General features: G+C 36.0%; 2 protein-coding genes and 1 long non-coding RNA gene across 5 annotated transcripts; 2 read left to right on the top strand and 1 right to left on the bottom strand.

Moving 5' to 3' along the window:
• The first annotated feature begins 333 nt into the window (after window positions 1–333).
• On the top strand, window positions 334–2588 carry LOC140800036 (uncharacterized). The gene is made up of 2 exons (XR_012111135.1): window positions 334–561; window positions 2218–2588. It is a non-coding gene; the product is annotated as an uncharacterized lncRNA (long non-coding RNA).
• Window positions 2589–5240: 2652 nt separating this feature from the next.
• LOC140800423 (S-adenosylmethionine decarboxylase proenzyme-like) lies at window positions 5241–6785 on the bottom strand. Its single transcript, XM_073155210.1, has one exon. The coding sequence runs from the start codon at window positions 6607–6609 to the stop codon at window positions 5485–5487; it is 1125 nt and encodes a 374-aa protein (XP_073011311.1). The 5' UTR covers window positions 6610–6785; the 3' UTR covers window positions 5241–5484.
• A 4438-nt stretch (window positions 6786–11223) lies between these two features.
• LOC140800386 (autophagy-related protein 18b) lies at window positions 11224–20175 on the top strand. 3 transcript variants are annotated; one of them, XM_073155136.1, is made up of 11 exons: window positions 11224–11369; window positions 11572–11645; window positions 13569–13642; window positions 13776–13885; window positions 14360–14451; window positions 15110–15222; window positions 17234–17353; window positions 17461–17606; window positions 17731–17841; window positions 17919–17978; window positions 19564–20175. In XM_073155136.1, exons 1-11 carry the CDS (start codon window positions 11311–11313, stop codon window positions 19694–19696), a joined length of 1092 nt encoding a protein of 363 aa, XP_073011237.1. In that variant the 5' UTR covers window positions 11224–11310; the 3' UTR covers window positions 19697–20175. The 3 variants fall into 3 exon arrangements, with proteins under 3 accessions (XP_073011237.1, XP_073011238.1, XP_073011239.1); XM_073155138.1 differs by having other exon boundaries at window positions 11302–11369; window positions 13534–13642; XM_073155137.1 differs by lacking the exon at window positions 17919–17978.
• Window positions 20176–20830: the final 655 nt, after the last annotated feature.

Here is a 20830-nt window from a genome sequence, read left to right as displayed (position 1 = left end):
GTAAAGTTTGTTAAAATATGCAAATTTTCCTAGAAAAAAAGAAATAGAGAAATTAGATCCTCAATGGATCAATGTAAAAATAAGCTATAATTAAGGGATTTTAACTGCAATTAATCCTTTAATTTATAAAACTATTTTCTTTATAAGATTTAATTTATTAAACCTCTTAAATGACACTAATGACTAACCTCAAGGACTACATCCCAAACTCCCTTCAACCCATTTGCGCTCTAAAATTACCGTCATACCCTTCCCAGAGCCGTCACACCACCCTACCTCTACCTCATTTATCGTGCCTTCTCATCTCTTCTCCCATTCACAAGAAACCTCTCTCTCTCTCTCTCTCTCTCTCTCCCTCTCTCTCTCTCTCTCTCTCTCTCTCTCTCTCTCTCTCTCTCTCTCTCTCTCTCTCTCTCCCCTCTTGTTCATTCCAAGTAAACTCCAAACCCCATTTGCCACAGAGAAAGCCAAGTAGCCAGCTCCACTGCAACCAACAACAAAGCAAAAATTAAGCAAAGAGATAGAGATACTGATAGAAGAAGGTCAACAAAGAGACAAAAGGTAAGCGACCCATCACTACTAAATCTTTGATCTCATCCCCTGTCTCTCCCCATTTCTATCTTTCTACCAGATCCTCGAGATCTTAGCTTACCGGAAAGCGACTATGCTTCGGTGCATGCATGCCCAAGAGACAACTAGCTAGCTATCCAGCTATAAGATCGATCCATCCTCCTCTTAGTTAGCTCGGATTTGGGTTGGTTGACTGGCATTTGGCATGCAAAAACTCCTACACATCCCTTTCATAGTTTCATGTATGCACTTGTCCGCATTAGCATCGGCTAAAATCCGTTCGTTGTTCAGCCAAACAAACCAACAATCTCGACGACGCCCTCGCTCGTTGGCTGCTGTTTTCGTCAGACATTCCATTGTCCGGTCCTTTGTCGGCCTCGAAGCTCGATTCAAAGCTTGCTTCTTTTCTACTCCCACTAAGGCCGAGTCCAAAAGCTCTCAAACCCAACTCTACACTACTACTCTTGTCCGCCTCCGAGCTTTGGAAACTTGGTCGTCTCTGGGTTTCTAAATATGGGTCGTTGGTCTTGGCCCTATTTTATCTGCATTTACCAAAATGCCCCTGAATTTTAATTCTTTCTGTCTCTCTCTAGATATATATATATATATATATAGATTCAAATATAATTAGACTTGATTTACAATATTCGAGCGGCACATTTAAAAGAAAGAGTCACTTCAACGGAACACTTAAAAGACACTTAAACGGAGCTGGGCTTGATTATGATTTAATTGTATTTAGTTTTTTGATTTAGCATATAAAGCTGGGGAAGTAGAGTTTATTATTATAAATTTTAAAAAATATAAATGTAATTAAATTATAAAAATCCGCCATGGTAGGGGTAAAAGTGGAATTTTGCGGTGGTCCCGAGGAGGGGATGGTAAGGTTTCTTTGGTAGTTTCTGGTCGCCAGGCAAAGGCACATCACATGGGAGCAGCAGCGCTGCGCGAAAACTGAGGACGTTTGTATAATTTACAAAAAATTAGTTGGATTAAAATATAAAAACGTCGTCGTGGAAAGGGTTAAAGCTACTCCCGCACCCACTCTTCCACGTCAGAATAACAAGGCGGGGAGGGGCCCACGGCGAGAAGCACAATGGGTGTTTTCTTGGGTGCGCTGCGCTCGGTTCCGGTGGTTAACTTGCTCGATTTAATTTGGTAATCCTTTTTTTTAAGCGTTACTTTATTTTTTTTTTGGTACATCTCTGTTCGGCTCGAGCAGCCAGACAACCTCTCACTACGGATACGTAAAATCCGGGAGAGCACGGTTTCCGACGCAGGACTTCCGATAATGCCCCTACCGTCCGTGAGCTGCTCCCACTGTGTCGCGCTTTGGCGTCCCCCAGAGAACGAGAGGGCAGTACGGTCATATCGCGTGGAGAAGAACAGACCTTCTTTATAGGTCTTGAGAGAGAGAGAGAGAGAGGTTGGTTGGCTGTGAGAGGGTTTTGGGAGAAGTTGACACTGTGAACGCACCGTACTAGGTACAATTAATTTTGGTAGGAGGAGAGAGTTGTAAAAGAAGAAAAAGACTTTGAGAGAAAGAGAAAATGGAGAGAGCTTTGAGAGAGTGGGAGATTTAAAAGGCGAGAGAGAGTGAAAAAGAAGATTTTTTACTACTACTTTCTCATTGCTCTTTTTTCTCAGGAGGTACAGAGAAGAGTTATGGAGCCAACAGAGCAAAGAAGAGGCGTCCTACCCAAAAGCAGATCATTTAGCCTTGTGGGTCCAAAACCAATCTAACAAAAGAAGAAGGGAGAAGGCAAGAGAACACAAGCATTAGCCATTACATGGCCTTGCAAGAAGAAGAAGAAGAAGAAGAGGAGGAGGAGGAGGAGGAGGAGGAGGAAAAGATGAAGAGTATTTTCTTGTCTTGAGGTGTGTGTTCACTTGTGGGGTGTGATATTGGCACAATAGGCTCAATCACTTTTTTTTCTTGGTTTCTTTTTCGTTCACATTTTCATTTTTGTAACTTGGTATCTTTTGGAAAAAAAAAAGGGATCTACTTCTTTGTCTCATCCTGTTGGTCTTATTGCTTGATCATGTGAATGAGATGTCTACATGTTGATGCTATGATGGTGGTGGTGGTCAGAAGAAGGGATGGAGGGATGGATAATAGAAACTTGGTTGCTTTGCTATGCTTGGCTTTACCTTTTCTTCCTCTCACGCTGCTTTTTGGGATTAAGTGGGCCTTTTTGGGTTTTTTGGCTTTGAAATCTCCTGTTGGTCTCCTTCTTGCATGCCCATTTGTCTGTTGTGGTTTGGATGGGCTTGTTTGGCTACCATTTGGAATTTGGAGAGCACATTGCCATCCAAATGCATAAGAACAAGACCATGATGATGCAGAGGGTTGAAAAGGAGGTGGGTGATATAGCCCTATGGATGGCATAAACCAACATCGTTAAAAAGTTTTCATGCTTCCTCTTGTAGTCTAGCAACTAGACCATATTCCACTTTGATGTCTTCTTCTATTGGGGAGATGCTGCATGGCAAGAAAGCAGAGGAGTGAGCAGCGATCGATGCCTAGGAATTAAGGTCGGGATTTTAGTCCCCTTAGTGCTAATGAGGAGAAGACTCTGGTGGTTTTCCTATTTGGTATTTGGTTTGCTCACTGTGGATGATGTAGTGGATTCGAAAAATGTCCTTCGGCTGGGGTTTTGTTTTGTTTTGTTTTTCTTTGGTAGAAAAGGTAAAGCTTAGTTACCTTAAAAGGCCACAAAAAACACCGCAATTATTAGGTAATACCGAAAGTATCCCTTAGCAGTAGTAGTACAGTTAACAGAGTAAGTAGCAAAGCAAGCAGACCACCCTTCAATGCCAGCAAAGTTGGCTGTTCTAGAGATATGAGAAATATAAATTACATTCAAATCTTCTAAAATATGTAAAAGATCAGACAAAATGTGTTTAATTCTCCATAAATCTCTCTCGTTAACCTAGGGCTCCCGCGAATTTGAACTCCTGTAAAGTTATGTGCTACATAAAATTTTAAGTCTTTTTATAATCATCCTCGAAATAGATTTTTTTGTACACGGATTGCCCATGTAAAATTTTGGAAAAGAACGAGCCACCTTTTGAAATGAGACAAAATCCAATTCAGGACGCATCAATAATAGTGTTGACGAGCTGAGCTTGAGTTTGCCGGCTCTAACTTAGGTTCGGCTCGAGATTAATTTTAAACCCTATATTATATTGTTTAAGTTTGGCTCAACTCAACTTAAGCTGAGCCTAACCAAGCCTGAGTAGACCTCCAGCTTGATTAGAGGATGAGGAGGCGGTAACGACGTGGACGACGGCTTGCCAAAGGAGGAGGAAGCCGATGGAGAGGATGTGGCCCCTTGCTAATGGAGGAGGAGGCCGGAGGAGATGGTCAATAGAGGAGGAGGAGGCCGACAAAAAGGAGGAAGAGGAGGAGGCTGACGTCGAGCTCAACGTCGATAGAGGTTGCCGAAAGAGGTCGGAGGAGATGGTAGATGGAGGAGGAGGAGGCCAACGGAGAGGAGGATGCCAAATGAGTGAGGGCGAGGTGGGTGAGGACAGGGGTGATGGTTAGAGTGGGATGTGGTATAGTGAGGGTGATAGGTTAGAGTGGAATGTGGTATAGTGAGGGTGATAGGTTACGTGATGAGAAGGTGTGGTGGGGGAGACGGGTGAACAGTGACGTGATGGCTATTAGCTGGGAAGGAGAGTAAACGAGCATATCATGCTGAGCCTGAGCAAGTTGGCTTCGGTTCAAGCTCGATCGAAATTCATGTCAAGCCTTAATTTTGAGCTCAAGCTCAGCTCAGTTTGAACCGAATCGAGCTAAGCCCAAGCTACTCGTTTATTTTGGTACCTCTGCACATCATCAATTATTCTGATGGAAGAATTGGACCCTCGTATATTCCTTCCATCTTTGGCTAAAGGAAGCAAATTCAACTAGGCCCTAATTTGCAGCTAAGCCTGCATGGTTTTCCAAAAGAAGATTTTCATTTTTGCCACAAACCGTAATCGTACCAAACTAGGTGTTATCCGTTTATATTTACATGTAATATCTTAAAATACACAACTTTTACATATATATATATATACCCCTTTTCTTTTTCTCTTTTTTATGTGAACTCCTTGAATTACCGAATTATTCAATTATGAATAATTTAAATATAAAAAGAAAATACAAGGATATTTTTGTTATTATCTATTAAATTATTTTGACTTGTAAAGTAATTTGTCCTAATCCGAATATATGGAGCTTATTTGTAATAAAAAATATATTATAATTTAAAAAAATTATATATTATTACTATTACTTTACATGCAATCAAAGGTATTTTTATTATTTAGTGTGAAACATCATAAATTTCTAATACAAATTCACTATTATCTAATATTTTAATATTAACTTTGTGTCTAATCAAATATAATTATTACTTCTTATCCTAGTATTCAACTAAACAATAAAATTACTTATACTAGTATTAACTCTCTTTTTTTAGTATTAAAAATTAAAATACTTATTCTAAAGTTACCTTAAGAAATATATTGCAAAATTACCAATTTGAGAGGGGCATACAACTATACCCTGAAATTTATATACAATGATGGATAGATTCTTTACCCCCAGAATGATGATGGAATAGTTTGCTCATAAATTGCATCAGCACTTTGTAGTTATTGTTTCCCTATCTCAGACATAGTAATAATAGTTATCTTCCTTTATAAACAACACTGGATTTTGTTTCAACCATAGAGAAAAACAACTTAGCTACAAAGATAATTTGTACATTGTTAGCAGACAATTCACAAACCCCTTGATCTCTTATTCTGGCTCTATGAACATAAACTGAAAGCCAAACCACTCAAGAGGACACGAACTTATGTCATTCTATGATGCTACTGTAACTGGATCACTTCCAATACAACGTAACCTCCTCGCAGTTACTCCTCCTCTTCTCCTTCCCATAACAAATCAAACTCCACCTCTTTCATTCCTTTCTCCTCCTCCTCCTCCTCCTCCTCCTCTGCTTCCCGGTAATGAAAGATAGACCTCGGAGACGCCGCATTCGCTGCATCGACAGCGGCGAAGCTCCGGTACATCAACATACCACCTCCGGGAAGCTCCTCGGCCGCCGACTCGTTACAAGTGTATCCATCAACATCGACCTTCCTCCCTGCATGTACACATCCACCAAAGATAGTAATCGCTGCGGAGAATTCCGAAGGGCCGAAGCATCTGAGGACTCTTTCTATAAGATCCTCGAGAGCCAGTGAACCAGGATTGAGCCCCATAGCTTCATAGCTAGCGTAGCTGAAACCTTCCTCTGGGGTCACGTGGATCGTGGACAGGGCTGCTCCATGGACGCCGTTCATCGAATACCCGCATGGGTCGAACTCGAAGTCGCAAATCTCCATCTCCGGGATGATGTTGGATATACCCGACAGCGTCGTCATATCCTTGGCAGAGGACGGACGGCCATTCGACGAGTTCTTAAAGAAGAAGGATGCCTTCTTGGCGTCTAATCCGGTCATGCACATCTCAAGCGTAACCATAGGCTTCTCTGGCTTCTGGGTAGCGTAATAAGTATGCCATTGCTGCTTTGGATTCACTGGATCACCAATCACGTAAGCACTACCGCCTGAATTGAGATCCCCGAAGTAGCGATTAAGGACGGCGACCTCCTCCGAGAAGCTGCAGTGGGGAGAGGGCTGAGCAGCAGGAAATATGAAGGTCCCACGGGAATACTTTGCAGATAGAACGGCGAGTGATAGATGCTCCTCCGCAAGCTCGAGGATTCTTGGAACGGAGTGCAGAAGCTTCGTAGTCCCACAAGTCTTCAGGATGATCTTATGAGGGTATATGAAGAGGCTTGATTCAGAGAGGACGTAAGAGTCGAAGCTCGTGTTCGAGAGCTGGGAGACAATAGAGCACTGAGCGAGATCGAGAACAGAGTTGATCTGCGCCAGTGATAACTCACGCAAGCCTCGGCGGCCTTCGGGTGCCTCGGAGAAGGTGATCTCTAGGCGCTTCTCGTAGCCTTCGAAACCGATTGCAGAGGCTGCCATCTTTGTCGGCACGAGAAGGGAATGGAGGAAAAGTAACGAGGAAGACGAGAGATTTGGAAACAAGATAGCCAGAGAGATTGTTTCAGAGCAAGCAGCAAATGGAAACAAGTGAACAAAAACAATCCTACTCTACGAGAAAAGAGTATCGATCCGAAGAGAGATCAGGATGGCTTCCTCGCGCACTGCGACATATCAAAATGATACAAGGATTAGGAGCACATTTGAAGCGTCTGAAGCCGAAGTTTCTACGATAACTTACGTTGGAGTAGGCGGCAGACTGGAATTTCTTGATTCCGCCGGCCGGTCGAACGTCTTCAATGCTGTAACCGAGGGGAGCTTCGTACTGCAATAAACTACCACCACCACCACCACTACTACTAGACTTCTTCTTGCCGCCTTTGCTCTCCATTAAAACATCAACACTTGCTGCAACAACAGAGAATGCAAACGTTCAGGAACAAGATGACAACCTTTTTGCATGGAGACTATCTGTTAATTAGTATAAAAAGAATTTCCAAGCAGAGCAAGGGGAAAAGAACTTGATTTATAACCTATTTAAAGAAGAGGAATTTAGATATCTCAAGATCTAGCATCAGAAACCAAAGAAAGATCAAAGAAAAAAATTTGTAAAGAAATAGATATCCTAATTTAAAAAACATTGGGAAAAAAACCACAAAAGTGGGCCAAAACAGAGAAAAAGAATAAAATTAAAGCAAGAAAAGAGAAACCCAAATCATTGGAGTGTTCACAAATAAACCTCGGAAATCAAGAAAAATCCTAAGAGAAAGGGAGAAGAGAACTTACAATCCCTACTTTTGATACGAGAAAGAAAGAAAAGGTGGGAGGATTCCTTCGGTGAATAATAAATAGCCGCGAAGGTCTCGTAGTCGTTCGTTGCGGGAAAGAAGAGGCTGCCTGTGCTCCATTTTTATAGGTGGCAGACGCCCCTTGAGCCATGAGTCTTTCTTTTCCCCGTAACAGCCGGGAAATGCGACAAGAAAATGATTCCTAAATCCCAGAGACGAATAGATGATACCATTGAAAAATAACAAATAATGTATATTTACTTTATTTTTATCCCCTCATAAATAACTCTTTTTTTCTCTTATTTTAAATACCACTCTTTATTTCAGAATAATAACTTAACATTATAATAATTTTATAAAAGTTACATCTCCATATCTATCACATTAACCTACAATATATCAAATTAAAAAATACTTATTTTTAATTTCATAAAAAATAAAACATATTTTTTATTTTACTTTATTTTATATCACATTAAAAATAATTATTACACTTTTATTTTAGAATACAAGTGAACATAAGAATAATTATTTTTAAAATAATAACTATATTTTTAAATTAACAAAAAAAAATCTATTCTAGAAATAATCATATTCATAAAGTAAGCTAGACTTAATATTTATGTGAGTGCATGAATTTTGTACTTTAGTTTTGGTTTAGAGTTAAGTATCTTCTTTTTGCTCTTTTTTTAACAAAAATATTTCTTCTCTGCCTTGTTTTTGACACATGATAAATAGATTAGTTATATATAAATTAATATTAGTCCTAAAATTTAGGATTTTTTTTTTCATCTATACTCTTAATTCCCTTATTTGCTTGTTACCTCTCTAAAGACATTTGTATATATATGCCTCTCAACTCAAAACATACACTGTTTTTTATTGATGCACTCTCAGTTATTTTTAAATAAATATAAAGCTAAGCCTAGAAAATTTAATAGGGAAAGGCAGAAATATCCATAATGATGACAAATGTATGAGAATTAAATATTAACATTTTTATCTTTTGATATTTAAATTACTTAAATTTTAATAGTTAGTTACCTTCAAGGAATCTCTATGTAAAAAAATTAAAATTTTTAAATAGTATAAATGCAAAGAATTATTTGTTTTGAGTTGTATATATTCAACTGCAACTTAGGAAGGATATACGAGATAATAAGAGATTTCTAAAGAGTATCCATGTTATATATATATAATAAATATGTGTGTTGGTGTTCAAAAATATTATTCATTTGATTTTATTGATGTGTATAATCTAATATTATATTATTTAGTATCCAACCTATATGATTGCCACCATTACTTTAAAATGAATTTGTGGCCCACCAACAACTATGGAAAAAAGAAATAACACAAGAATATATGCCTATTTCAACAACATTTTTCATGACATATCTACTTTAGAAAATTATTTAAATAAAAATGACACCTTTTTTGGATTTGGTATCCTTAGAAGGAGTTTTTGACTGAACTAAGATCTATTTTAAAATTTATTTATCAAAATATATCACCTTCAAATTTAAATATTAAAACGGGTTTATTTTACTCTAGTCCTAAGCTGAACGGTTGACAGTTAAGTATTTTTCTAAGTAAATAGCCTATCTTAGGCTAAGGGATATGAAGCATTATCTAAAATGTTTCGATAAAAACCCTAATAAAATTAATATCGGTAATTTAGTCAAACGTTTAAGAGTTAAGTGTTTTACTTAGGGGCTATAGTAAAATAAACTCATTTTAGTATCTAAAAAGTCCAATTCGGTAAATAACTCTCCTTAAATGCTTTGTTTGACCAAAATTTAAATGCATCCATCCAACTCCAAATGGATCTTATGCGTCAAAAATAGCAAAATAGTGTTTATTTTATTACATGATCAATTAATAAATTTAGCCTACTTGATCAAAAGTTATGGGTGTTGAAGAGCTTTTGAGTCTAATAATTACAGTTGATATATTCCTATTCTAATATAAAGTTTTCGGCTATTTTAAGTAGCCACACTAAATAATATACTTATGGAGTTAAGATAATTTGTTAAGAATCTTATTGAAATCGCCATCTTTATGTATATAGGTATAATATTTATTATATTAGTGTGCATATCTAGAATGGTAGAAAAATATTGTAATCTGGTCAAAGGACTAAAGACGAATAATAATTCAATGAGGTACTGGTACGTAATAATGAGATGTTTGAATATGATGATAGATTCACCAACTCCCAGTAGGAAACAACGTAGACTTAACTCCAACTTAACTACAATGTGTCTTCGTGTGAGAAAGTAGATCACAACCGTCCAAATATCGCGTACGAGTTGATTCTTGTGGATAACTACGTACTATTTGGATTGCCACGTCATATAGATTATTTATTTATTTCCTAAAATAAAATTTTGCAACATTTCGAATATGAGCCTCTCTTTTCCAGAGTATGAATCGAAATATAAATAACTTCAAATATTAGTTTAATTATTTTGACACTTTATGGGATTTTTTTTTGTCTAGTGTCTTGCTGTCATAATTGATTCCATTCCAACTCCCCAAGATATGGAAAAGATTAGAGATTTTTTTTAATGTTTATGAGATAAGAAGGAATCAATTGAAGCCTTTTAATAACTTACTTTTGTTCGGGATGTTTGATAGTGCCTTTTAATTCCTTGGATATGATTCCATAGCGAGTCTTGTAATTACCCAGAGTTAATCTCATGTGTTTTTTTTTTTTTTTTCAGTACACAGTCTTCGATTCAAATTATTTAAGAATAATAATGTGTTTTTTTTAGAGAGAGGGCGAACTTACGGGGTTAAAAGGCGACCCAAATCCAGCTGTCGAAAATTTTCAACTCATCTTCAGCCTACTCGACTCAAAAAGTCTCTTACTTCGGTGCGAGCATATTGAGATGGCTAAAGAAGCTCATATTGTATTAGTATATCTGAATTCGAATTAGTGACTCCTATTTGGTGGGGAAACCAACACTAACACCACCATCTTCCTCCACCTCCCTAATCGGCGAGAAACGATTGCGGGCTAGCCCAACCTATAGGGTTGAACCCAAATTGGGCACAAGTAGGTTCGGATTATGAATTCTCAACCCGTCTCGAACCCACTTGACTCGAAGGTAGGGGTGAAAACGGGTTAGATTAACTTTGACTCGACCCGCTATTCGATCTGATTTGGATAAAAAATTTCTATTCGATACGGATAGAATTAAACAAAAAACCCAAATACATGTTGGATATAATTTATGGACTCGGATACGGATTTTAGATATCCGTTTACTCACATATATTTTTTTGAATAATTTATAATTTTTAGTTTGCTTATTTAAATAGTGAATCTTAATATTGTTACTAATGATGTGTTATAAACTATTTGTAGAGATTAATTTTTCTAATTTTATATGTATTTGACATACATATTTTTTTTGAAACTCTTACTAATTTTCTATTAATTATGTCTAAATAAAAAATTATAATTCATTTAAAATTTGATTAACATTTAAAATTATAATTCATTTAAAATTATAATTCGTTTAAGATCTGATCATATATCCAAAAATTATTGATATCCATTTAGTTAGGATATTGTTTTAAATTTTGCTATCTGTTCAATATCTGTATCTAAATTCGGACTAAAAATATGGATCTGGATATTGGTTGAGCATTATTTAATCCATTTTTACTCCTAGTCGAACGGCTTTCGATTTCGGCATGGGCAAGACCTAGGGCCGATCTCGGCCCAAAAGAAAGCCCAAACCGAGCCCAGTCCCTAATTCTCGTACAATGTAAGTAAAACGTAATCCTAAGATCGTCTCCACGTAAAGTCGCAAGATGGTGTTCCGACCTCTCCCACACCCTATAAAAGAGAAGATTCGTCTCAAGAACTTCCCCCAAATCTCCAATGGCGAGCAGCTCCTCCTCTCCCCAAGTCCTCTGCGCCTCGTTCAACCAAGACAACAGGTGAAACACTAATCACCGATCGCTTCATCTATTAGGGTTTCTTCCTTCTCTTGTAGCTCTGTCTTTTTTTTTTCTTTTTCCCGATCAATTGGAGAAATTTTGAACCTTGGTTCTCTTTATGTTTGAATTAAATCGTGCAATCGGTATATGTTTGATCAAAATTGAAGTTTGTTTGTTTATTTGTTTGCTTGTTGCGCTGCAGCTTCTTTGCCATTGGAACGAGGGATGGGTTTAGGATATTTGAAGCGAACAATGGAAGGCTCCGCTATGAGAGAAGTGAGTTTCTGATAGCTAACTTCTTTATGTGGCATTTTTAAGAGTTGTTGTTATTTTTTGCATTATACATTGATTTGTGGATGGTAATTATGATTAAATCGGACAACCGTATCCAAGTGAGGTTCGGGTTGCGAAAACATGCATGTTGAAGCAGTAAGTGAACCTTTGTTATTTGAAAAATACTCATGGTTTTATGACCTTAATTATTTGACATTGGCCTTTTGATTTTGTGAGATTGAGATATGGAAGATGAAATATTAGTGGATGTGAATAGAAAATAATCGTTGATTGGGGCTTGGCTACGACTGAACTTATGGCTTCTAGAAAAACTAGCTCTAGCAACAATCTTAGCTCCAACTCAAGGTTGTAAGTCCAAATCTTGTCAACCAGCTTCCAAATTATTATAAAAAAACATTATCCTGAGGTATTTTTAATATTCATATGTACTTTTATTAAAATCAACTAAATTTTACATCTATTCATAATCATGAAATATAAAAGTAATTCTTATTAATCCAAACTTCATAAAAAGTATAGTTACTCTGGGGACCTCAGTAAGATTTAATTTTTCTAAAACAATTGCTTATAAAACTTGTAATGGATCAAAATAATTAAATAAATTTAATATGTGTGAGTATATGAAATAATTATCTAATTAAGTGCCTTAACTGTTTTAGCTGCTTGTGTTATGAAAAATTATAAATTACAGTAATTAAATAGTTTAATATGACAACATAATATAAAATAATAATTTGGTTAAAGGCTTCCGTTGATGTTGCTACCTGGCAATTGGGCTACGGTACGATAGCCCCAACTATTAGCTATCATCTGTCGACATGCAGGATTTAGGAGTGCATATGGGAAGGTGTGTTAGGAGAATATATAATTGGTGGTTCCATATCTGGCGATTTAACTTTTGAGTTAATTGGTTAGAAAATGAAAAGATATAGAATAAAGAATTTCTATCACAACTTCTCCACTAGATGTCAATATAGAAGATAATTGGATACAGAGTTTTCGACACAACTTCCTTCCTACAAATATTGTTTGTCCTGACGTACAACCAAGACTGAAGCTTACCTTTCCAAGAAGGTAAGAACTATATCAGGGAACTAAATATTGTTAGAGGGAAATCTTGCTAGACGAAGCTGTAGTGAAAGCAAATTCTTAGTGCTTCATTGGGAGATATAAACTGAATTTAAGGAAGAGCTGGATAGACCCTTATGGGAGAGAAAACTGAGTGTCAGTGTGCAGACATCATTAAGTAGTGGAAGGAAAATAAGCAATTTATAATGACTAAGAATATCAATCATATATTTAAAATTGAAATTTAGATTCTCTGTAATTTACCTACTTTGAACACTAATCTTTTAAGTATTTCACCTATCAACTCTATAATCTAGCAATGCGACTGTCACACCCAGTCAACAATATAATGCTATTCCTAACATGGCAAAAGTTGTAGGGCTTTATGCTATAAAGAGGTCTTAACAATAGTTCACTTTATTCCACCATTTGAATACGATGCATTAATATTTTATAGCTCGGAGGCTTTTTAAAGCTCCTCAAACAGTTACTAAGCTTTCTTTGATACTTTAGATATTCTCAAAGTGAATGGAATTTCTGGTTTGGCAGGAAAGTAACACATAAAATTGTCAAGCTTAAATGCTGCAGCATGACAGAATTTAATGGTAGGCTCATGGATCACTTATATGATGACAAGAGCTAATAAAGCAATATATACAACAAAAACTTCAAAATAGAAATATATAAACAGTAATAATTTTATCTTAAATGAACTATTCTGCTCATTATGCCTCCTTTGGTGTTATTATACTTTAGAGTTCCTTCTTGCCATCATGCATTTTCCTTCTCTCAATCTCTTTAGGATCCTGTCATCTATCCTTGACTGCTTATTGGCAGCTATTGGAGCTTTTAGTATTGTGGAGATGCTATTTAGCTCGAGTCTTCTTGCAATAGTTGGAGCAGGTGAACAGGTGCCTTAAGCATTCTTCCATTATCCTCTTTATTGTTTTTATTTTGGATGCCAGTTTTATATTGCATATGAAACAGTTAAATCCAGTATCGTTGGATCAAGTGTGTAACTATGTTTAAATTCAACTCCCACAGCCCTCACTGTCTCCTCGCCGACTTTGTCTGTTTAATATTGTCTCTGGTGCTGCACTAAGAGAACTGAACTTTTTGACATCTATCATGGCTGTTCGATTCAACAGAAAAAGGTAATTTTCTGTTTTGTTTAACATTTTTATACACTAGTTTACTCAAATACAAAATCAAAACTAACCACAGATAATAGAAGATCATAACAAGCAGATAGTTCCTGTTTTCATAACTATAAGACTCATTCTTATCGAGTAGTCAAAAGAACATAAGCTCTCAGGAATTTAAATTTATTTTCCTTGATCCCTAGTTCTACTATCTTGTTCATTAAGTCATTTCATATAGTGTTATGTTCCTTTCAGCTTTCAATTGGTCTCAAAGGCAGTAACCTGAGATCAAAATAAAAGAGTCTTATGTATATATTATGAAGTGGATTGTTTTCATTATAGTAACCTTCTATTGCTTGTGCTCATGCTATCCTTCTCTTGCCTCCCCTAATTTTCTGTTGTTATTAATATTCTTTTCATTTTTTGCTAACATATCTACATTTAGCATATCATATTCCAGCGGGAAGCTAATCAGATTTTGTGCAGGCTCGTTGTTGTACTGCAGGATAAGACATATATATATGACTTGAATAGTATGAGTATGTTGGAAGAAATAGATACTGCGCCAAACACTAAAGGTAATTTAACAACTTTTTCTTCATTGCTGTATCCATACACAACTTGGTATTTTATGCCATTATGCCATGCTTATCCATTTTTGTGCAAGAAAATTTACCATTCATTTTGTTAATTTATGTTTTGAAACTATATCTTCTTCTTCTTCTTCTTCTTCTTCTCTTTATATCAATATCTCGAATCACAGTATTTGTGGCCCTTTCTGCTTTAGCAGATTTACATTTTCACAGTATTGTATATTTTTTATGATCCTACCAACAAAAGGCTTAGATTATCTATAATTAGAGGGATCTAGTTAGAAGATTGCATGAAGTCTAAATTGGGATGAAACAACTAAAAGGCTAACTAATGTTAGCTGATATAGTACTTATGTAAGCAGTGCAATTTATCTCTCACCATTGTACACAGTAGGATTCTCAAGTTATCATACAATTCCCTGCTCACTGTATTCTTGTACTATCTCCTTGTTCATTGTTTTCCCTGATGATTACAAGATGTTTTTTTCTTATATTTGACCAGTTTATCATCATTGATCATTCAATTGATGATTATGCTTGTTGATAGTTGGTGAAAAAAGGATAACCCATTGCAAACATTGATTGGGAATAAATCTTGTTATATTACTAGTACTAGTTATCAATCTCACTATCTCTGTTTCAGGACTCTGTGCATTTGCCCCTGGTTCAGAAGGCTGCTATTTGGCTCTTCCAGCAAGTATGACTAGAGGATTGGTGTTAATATATAACACACAAGAGCTTCAATCACTCTGCCAGGTTGTTAAATATACTTCCGCTATAATTTTACTTGCGCTTAGGATCAGTGTTAGTATACAACACATGAGAGCTTCAATCACTCTGTCAAGTTGTTAAGTATGCTTCTGTTTTAATTTATGCTGCACTTATTCTACTGTATATTCCGACCAGCAATGTTAGAAGGTTAATATTTCTTACTTATAAGATCTGTCACATTCTTTAACATCCTTCTATACTTATTACTCATGTATAACCCTTCTTGAATTGACTTGCAACATTCTGTTCTAACGCATTATTGGTCATTGTTAGATCTATTCCAGTCATTGATTGGTTATTTAGTGTAGAAGTCTAGCAGATGCAGAAATACTTCTGCACTAGGTTTTTCTTTTGTTTCCTCCAAGGCTCCAACACATTTTAATTCTCTAGGTTTTCCATTTGCTGCAAGTTTTATATCAATTTTTAATCTGTTGATGGCTTTTTCTGTGCTGGCAAATGATCTTTAGTATATTCTTATTGCCTTTTAACCCTGTTTGCATGGGTTCATGGCTTCATGCACTGATTTATGTTCAATAATCCCTGGGGCTTTCACTTTGACATGTCCTCATTCGTGATCGCTTAGAGCCCCTTTTCCATCTTAGCTTGTCACCCTAGAAGATGCATATCCAAAAAATTTACTCAGATTTTTTAATGCAGTGCATTCCAGATCTCTTAGATCCTAAATCTTATTCATGTTGGAGTAGGATTTAGAAGGATACAATTATTCAAGGTTGTTCATTAAGCTTGTAGCCAAAGATTGCCGTGCCAATGGGCTACCGACACTTGGGCATCGGCACAACCTGTGCCAGGCGTGCCAACCCCTGCCAACTAGCATGCCTTCGTGTCGGTCCATACCGAGCCCATATCATCATATTAATGGTACAGTATCAGGCGACGCCCATTATGTGCCGCTTAGAACCCACTATGTTAAGTCAGAGAGACTCAAAATGATGGGTCTAACTTACTCTTATAATTCTGTCATTTATAAAAGTCATTTTATATAGATCTATCATCTCGGTACTAGATTATAAAAAATACTCTTCAAAATGTAGGAATCAACGAGAAATTGTTTTTCCCCAAATTTTACCCAAATTTCAAAAAGATCAAAATTAATATGTCAAAACATTCAAATTGGATCACAATTGGTGTTGGAAAATATTAGATTAACTTCATATGAGTTGATTTTGATTTAATTGTTACAATTTTGAGCTAAAATTCTGGCATAAATAGAAACTATTTGATAATGTTGTTTTTTTTGCAAGTTACCGAGCTTTGGTTAACTAATGAATGTATTTAAGTAACTATTATTGTATCTTTAACAATATAGGCCATTTACAATATTATTTAGAGATAAAAGATTCTAATGTAGATTTTAATATATATACTAAAACAAAAAATATGTATAAAAACCCTAGAAAACATATTAGAGTCTTGCTAGTATGCGTGCCAGTTTGCAACTAGCATGACAATCCTTGCTTGTAGCCTCATCATGTTGGGCATACCCCTTGTAAATATTTCACTCTTTATTTTTTCGAAGATCTAGATACCCTTTAATGAGCAAACTTTTCATTACTTTTTGGCCTTCATATCTTGTCTAAATATCGTGCACAAATCAAAGCTCATGCTACCGTGTTTCATGTAGTCCTTAACTCCTTATTATGTGCCTGTTTAATATATTAATTAGAGAAAATTTAAAGTGAAATATAGAAGCTCTTCTATTGGAAGCTTAAAGCCCAGTGGCAGGTAATCATTAGTAGTCATTGAAAAGAGAAAAGGACAATATAGTAGTTTTCCATCTTGCATGTTAGCATTTTGGCACCATTTAAGTAATATTACTGCTTCTCTAAGTGTTCCTGGTAGCAGGTAATCGTTAGTGGTCAAGTGACATGACAATTTGAAACATAAAGCCTGTGAGGGCCAGTCAAAAGCCTTTGCTTTCCAAGAAAGTAAAAGGTGTAAAGATATTATCTAATTTCTGTTCAAATTTTTATAACAGATAGATGCCCATCACTCTCCGCTAGCTGCAATGGTTTTCTCCTCTAATGGCAAGTTCCTGGCAACAGCTTCGGAACAGGGAACTATTGTCAGAGTGCATCTAGTTTCGCAAGCAACTAAGGTGAGAGGACTGATATATTTAATTTGTGTTGTCCTCCTGCACTTTTAACTAAACCTTTATTGTTAAAAGATCTCGTCTGTCACTTTTCACTATTCTATTCATTGCAGTCATATAGTTTTCGAAGAGGAACATACTCGTCAACAATATATTCCTTGTCATTTGGGCCATCTCTTGATCTTCCAGACATTCTTGTTGCTACAAGCTCATCAGGCTCTTTGCATATCTTTTTCCTCGATACTCTATTAAATGGAAGGTTACATATTTGCCATACTTCTTTATCCTTTTTATGGTTACCCATAACTTCTGTATTTCCACGCATTTCTGCTGCTAATCTATATTTTGAATTATTTTAATTTCATGATCTCTACAAATTTCAGAAGAAGACATTCTAAACTGCTTAGTTCAATGATTCCTGACTCAATTAATGATGCATTCGAACCTCCTAATCATCATGTTCTTCATAAAGTTGTCCCTGCAGGTGTCAAGAGGTGATTTTTGATATTATAATGATGTTTTGCATTTTCTTAGTTCACAATTGATTACTGAAACTTTAGCTTTTCTATAGCTGCATAACGATCTTCAGTACAGAGAATGCAAAGAGTGCATCCACACTATCTGCATTGCGGTGAGATGCCTTAGTAGATTCTCTCTCAAATGCTGATTTTTTTCTTTTTCATCTTTTTGCTTTGTAAGACGAATATTAACCAATATCTAATAATCTATTACTAGTACTAAGTTGTTCAGCATATTCACGTCACTTAATATAATGTTTAATAGCAAGTTGAAGAGATAGAGCAACTAATTATGTGCATACTTTATGAGTAAACAAGAAAAAAGATCAGAAGAGCGTAGATGGGAGCGTCTCAAAACAAGGGACACATATAGATTCGACAAACTATTGTGATAACAAACTCATGAGTCATACTATGAAACTTGTGAGGATAATCAAACAAATGTTCAGCTGCGAAACGAAGGTATCCGAAAATCAAGTTGGTTTTGTGCCAAGTATATCAACTTTGCAAGTAATTTTTTTTTAACAAGACAACTGATGGGGAAGTTGTGGGAAATAGTAAGAATGATTTGTGAAAGATATGTATGGAAAAGAGCCCATGATAGGGTTTCTATGGAATTAATGTGGTGGATTCTAAAGAAGACAAGAGTGTCTAATTAATATATTGATGTTATCGTGAATACGTGTGATGGATCTTTTTCTAGTGCGAGGGTAAGGAAGAGAGAGAAACAAGTGATTTTTCCAGGAGCGGACTGGGTTGCACTTGGGTTCAGCATTAAGTTCTTTATTGTGCGCTAAATATAACTGAATTAACTAAAAATATCTAGGACGACAAATACAGTGTATGATTTTTAGCTTAAGATATCATTGTTTGATGAATCTATGGTAAGATTGGACAAATAAGAAGTATGGAAAAGAAATTTAGAATTTAATGATTTTTAAAAATATATGGGTGTAAATTATGGAAATTTTCAAATAACACTCTAAATTATTGTTTTTCTGCAGTTTGAACCTTGTTCAATTTCCAAAACGCCCTGTAATCACCTTGAACTAATTTGAGTAGACATTTTGATGGAGTGGAATCCAAAACAGATAGTTCAAAGATTAAACCCATCTGGAATAATAACCAAACCAGTTCCTCTTGTTCCGAATCCTTCTTCCTGTGCATACTTTACCAAACATGAATCTGCTAGAAATGTGAATCATGTAGCATTGGTCAAATATAATTGAGTTGATCTATTATGCATTTTTTCTAAACATGGTAGCAATTTTAGCCAGAGTCACTTGAGAATCATAACACTAGCCAAATTGATCTTGAAAGAAACTGATTATGATCATTACATATAACAAATGAAATTACGGTCCTTAATGGTGATTATCTCCTGCCAAGTGACTTTTTTCTTTTAAGAGCTACGTTTCAGTTAGGAACTTAACTAGCTGTTATTTCTGTTAAGGGCTACTCACCATATCAATGGTTGCATGAGAATAAATCTAAATTAGTTCCTTATCACTCTTCTTATGTTTTAGAAATATAAGAAAATTCCATACACTATTTGTAAGTTTGACGATTTTTCACAGCTATCTGACTTTTACTCTGTTCAAATCCATCTCTAGTCCTTCCTTATTGTGATTAGTTTTCAGTAAAGGTAGCTAAAACTACATTCCGAGGTTGATATACTCTCCTTTTCTGTATTGACAGAGCAAGCATTTTAGTTATTACCTATAACGGATACTTCCGAGAGTACACATTAAATGTTACTCAGTCTTTTGAGTCTTCATTTAGCTTGGAGCGTGAGTTCAATCTGCTGGATACAATTTCTGATGCTTCTTAGTTCTTACTGAGACCATGAGAAGCAATTCTTTCTCCATTGTTAATGAAATCAAGCCCTGCGGTGTTCTAAGAGTTTGGCTTTCAGCTAGTAGTGACAAATCCACTCAGACACTCCGCGAGCTGCACATAATGCTGCAATAAGTGATTGCTTGCATTAGCTGCATAAGATGGAGGAATTGGCTTTTCAGATCAGCAAGATTTCAGGGCAGAGATCATATCCTTCTTGAGAAACTGTTTATTAAGACATCAGGTTAAACCTGCCCTTATGTAGATAAATGTGCTTACCTTTTCTTTCTTTTTCTTTTTCTTTTCTCTGGAGAAAATGGGTCATTCCTCACTGGGTGAGAAATTTCATGTATATATATGTTCTTGCTGCCTATGGTTAAATCTTGTTTCTCCATGGTTTGGAGCTGAGACCATTGTGATATATATCTTAACAAGTTCTCTAGGGAAAATAAAAGGGAATACAGTTTAATATTATCTCATAGCTGATTTTTTTATTGATATAGATTTACAAAGGGTAGAAACGGAAAGATGACATAAAAGGAGATGCAGATGGATGAAAAAAACTTTCCAATCCTTCCAAATAATTGAGCTGCGGAGAAATTCCAGACACAGCTTTTTGTTGGAATATTCTTCTATTTCTCTCTTTTTAAAGTTGCCACCATAGAAGACTAATAAATATATGAATATCCCATCCCAACCAATTCTAAAATGCTTTGATACGTTAGATCTTCTCCAATTTAACCAAAAATCTTCAACAGTGACATTACAGATGAATATTTTAGTTGCATCGTGGTTACAGGAGAAGTTCCGAGGGAACCCATCAATTGCAGGTCAATTTGGAAACTAATACTCGTGTGGAGTCAATTTGGAAACTAGTACTCGTTGAGTTTTGGAACGAAGGTCACAGCATCTAATATAGACGTAACTATATTAGAATAAGCTTATGCTTATTCCACAACCATAGAGGGCAGAAAGGCGTGCAAGCATTCTTGACTTCAGGAAATTTCTGCAGTCGGGTTTGCAGAAGATCGAGCACGAAACGCTATGTTTGTATTAGAAAACAGGGGCCAGTGAGGGTGTTTCAAAATATCCATCATATCAGCACATACGGGTTGCAAACATATTCCAG

Source organism: Typha latifolia, chromosome 13 (genome assembly GCF_019914945.1).
Source record: "Typha latifolia isolate L0001 chromosome 13, TyphaL0001v2, whole genome shotgun sequence".
In the NCBI taxonomy this organism is placed as follows: domain Eukaryota; kingdom Viridiplantae; phylum Streptophyta; class Magnoliopsida; order Poales; family Typhaceae; genus Typha; species Typha latifolia.
The sequence above is the reverse complement of the archived record's forward strand: the minus strand, read 5'-3'. Positions and strand labels throughout refer to the sequence as shown.

Coding starts and splice junctions, on each gene's coding strand:
- LOC140800423 (XM_073155210.1), bottom strand. CDS start 6,609: ATGGCAGCCTCTGCAATCGGTTTCGAAGGCTACGAGAAGCGCCTAGAG.
- LOC140800386 (XM_073155136.1), top strand. CDS start 11,311: ATGGCGAGCAGCTCCTCCTCTCCCCAAGTCCTCTGCGCCTCGTTCAAC. Junction 17,607..17,730: donor GATACTCTATTAAATGGAAG/GTTACATATTTG, acceptor TACAAATTTCAG/AAGAAGACATTCTAAACTGC. Junction 17,979..19,563: donor TCCACACTATCTGCATTGCG/GTGAGATGCCTT, acceptor CTGTATTGACAG/AGCAAGCATTTTAGTTATTA.